We start from the raw sequence: 2,248 nt of genomic DNA on the forward strand, positions 1-2,248 counted from the left end.
GTAATAACAAAAAAAGAGTCATGATTTACAGCTACAAACCCCAAACCAAATCAGGCATACCCACTGAAAGCTTATCCCATTTACTAAACTGAAAACTAAACCATTGCATACCAGTTGAAGGATGGTCCCAGTTGTTAATCTGGAGTGTGCTTTTGCAGAGGTTGCCGAAAAACAATCCAATGTTGCTCAAGAATGCATTTAGAAAGCTCTTCCTTTCAAATGTGAAGAATCCAACAGTAGGAGACCTTGAGAAAGAGTCACCATAACAGTCATTAATTTCACAAAATTCATTCATACTTGGTGAAAATCAAGACTCAGTATAGGTTTAAAAGTATAATAAAGGTCAATCTCTTTTGATTACGGGGATATACCAACGAAACAAGTTACAACCAAACAATAGCTCAGATTTATCAAACATGCAAACAAAGCAACCATAATTCATGTTTATTATTCTCAAAACATCAGACAGTCCACACAAACAAGAACACAGAAAAAGAAAACTTTGGTTTACCAGCTAAGGAAACACAATCAACTCTCCGATAAGCCTCAACTATCAACCTTACATCAACTATCAGAAACCCAAACCCACAGTCGATCAACAATTCCACACAAAATCCTCATCCAATAATCACAATCAAAGCTAGATCATCAACCAAAACCATAAAAAACCTAGTCTAGTGCACTTCAAAAATCCAAAGCTAGGAAGTCGCGCCGATGATGCCAGAAACGATGATCAATACTACGATCTGATGAGTGCGTGGGTTGAATCGAAACGACTAGGCTTAGAGTTCTGAGGCTACGGTTTTTGAAATTGGGGGAAATTGATCAATTGAATTGAAATCTAGAGAGAATTAAAGCAGAAGCAAAGACTAAGCTAGATTCACAGAAGCCACATACTTGAACCCAGATGTGTTGATCCAAACTTGAATCAACGCCTAAAGAAATAAGAGTGGTAAGAGTAATACCTGAAATCCCGGAGATTCGCCGATCCAAACTTGTATTCAGCTTACGGAGTTGTGTTGCTGGGTTTCAACCCTCAACCTGATACAGACTCTTTTCTCTCGCCTCACCTCTCATTTGATCTCATATTGTGCCTCTAAACCCTCACGCTCTCATCTCCTTATTTCCCCTCGTTTCTGCGTCCTTTTACCACGGAATTGACTACCCTGCCCCTCAGTCACTTTTTCGATTTTTTATCTGGCTTGACGGTCGGCTTGGACGGTGACGGTCGGCTCGATTACTCCCGGTGTATTCTAGCCCACTCCTTGGGATTCTTGTGGTTGTTCTTCATTACTCTAGTCTAATCTGTGAACTTACAAGCTTCAGTGAGTCCGGCCAAGTTATATTTACCTTGTAGCCTAAGGCATGATTGCATGAACCTTCTTTTCTCTAGCTGTTCTTCCTCTGTCTCTGTTTCTGAATGGGGTGGCTCTTGTGTTACCTAGTAACACTGCTTTTATCTCATATCCTGTCATTATGTACCTGCCAAGACAAATTAGTACCAGGACAGTGTATCACTGGTAATCAAACTTTGGTTTCTTCCCTTGGGACATTTTCATTAGGCTTCTTCAATCCTGAGAATTCTACCAAATACTTCCTTGGTATACGATTCAACACTTCCCCAGATACTGCATTGGTATGGATTGCTAACAGAGAATCTCCGCTCGATGCTCCGGGTTTCTTTATGCTCAGCAGAGATGGAAACCTTGTGGTGTTGGATGATAATAGAAACCTTGTGAAGGTATAGGGTTGTTGGCAATCCTTATATAGAACAAAACACAATCTATGAAGCATAAAGCAATTGGGAGATTGGTCTTGCACATCTGAAGAACAAGTTGAAGAAGTAGAAGAACCAACATGATCTCATGGAACTCAGGTAAAATCATGCATGTGCATTTCAAGATTTTTCACAGAGGATAGCAGTATCACTTGCCATCCTAAAAATCTGGGTTTCCAGCTTTTTTGATCTTTTGTTCAGTTGTCTTATATTTAAGTTTCTTTACCCTTGTTCCATAAGAACTATGTCTGGGTGAGATCCTCATTTGAATTTCAAATTGACAACTAAGATAAAAGACATGCCTTGGTGCTTAAATTAGTCTTGGGTTTGATGCCTTTATCTCAACCTGTGACCAATGTTTTAGCTTTTAGGCTTCAGCTGTGGTTTGCTGTGTTTGTGATACACAAACCAATATTTGCAGCTATCTTTGTTTGATATCAGAGAAAAGTGGTTTGCTAAACCATTATGGTA

The 2,248-nt window shown here is 39.5% G+C and overlaps 1 protein-coding gene across 1 annotated transcript in view; it reads left to right on the plus strand.

The window, feature by feature from the left end:
* The first annotated feature begins 1,420 nt into the window (after positions 1-1,420).
* LOC101304754 (G-type lectin S-receptor-like serine/threonine-protein kinase At4g03230-like) overlaps positions 1,421-2,248 on the plus strand; it is an 8,662-nt gene continuing 7,834 nt past the window's right edge. The window contains exon 1 of the mRNA XM_004295318.1: positions 1,421-1,741. Coding sequence (XP_004295366.1) covers positions 1,421-1,741 — 321 coding nt within the window. The remainder of the gene's footprint in view (positions 1,742-2,248) is intronic.

The sequence above is a fragment of the Fragaria vesca genome, linkage group LG3 (assembly GCF_000184155.1).
Source record: "Fragaria vesca subsp. vesca linkage group LG3, FraVesHawaii_1.0, whole genome shotgun sequence".
NCBI classification, from domain to species: Eukaryota; Viridiplantae; Streptophyta; class Magnoliopsida; order Rosales; family Rosaceae; genus Fragaria; species Fragaria vesca.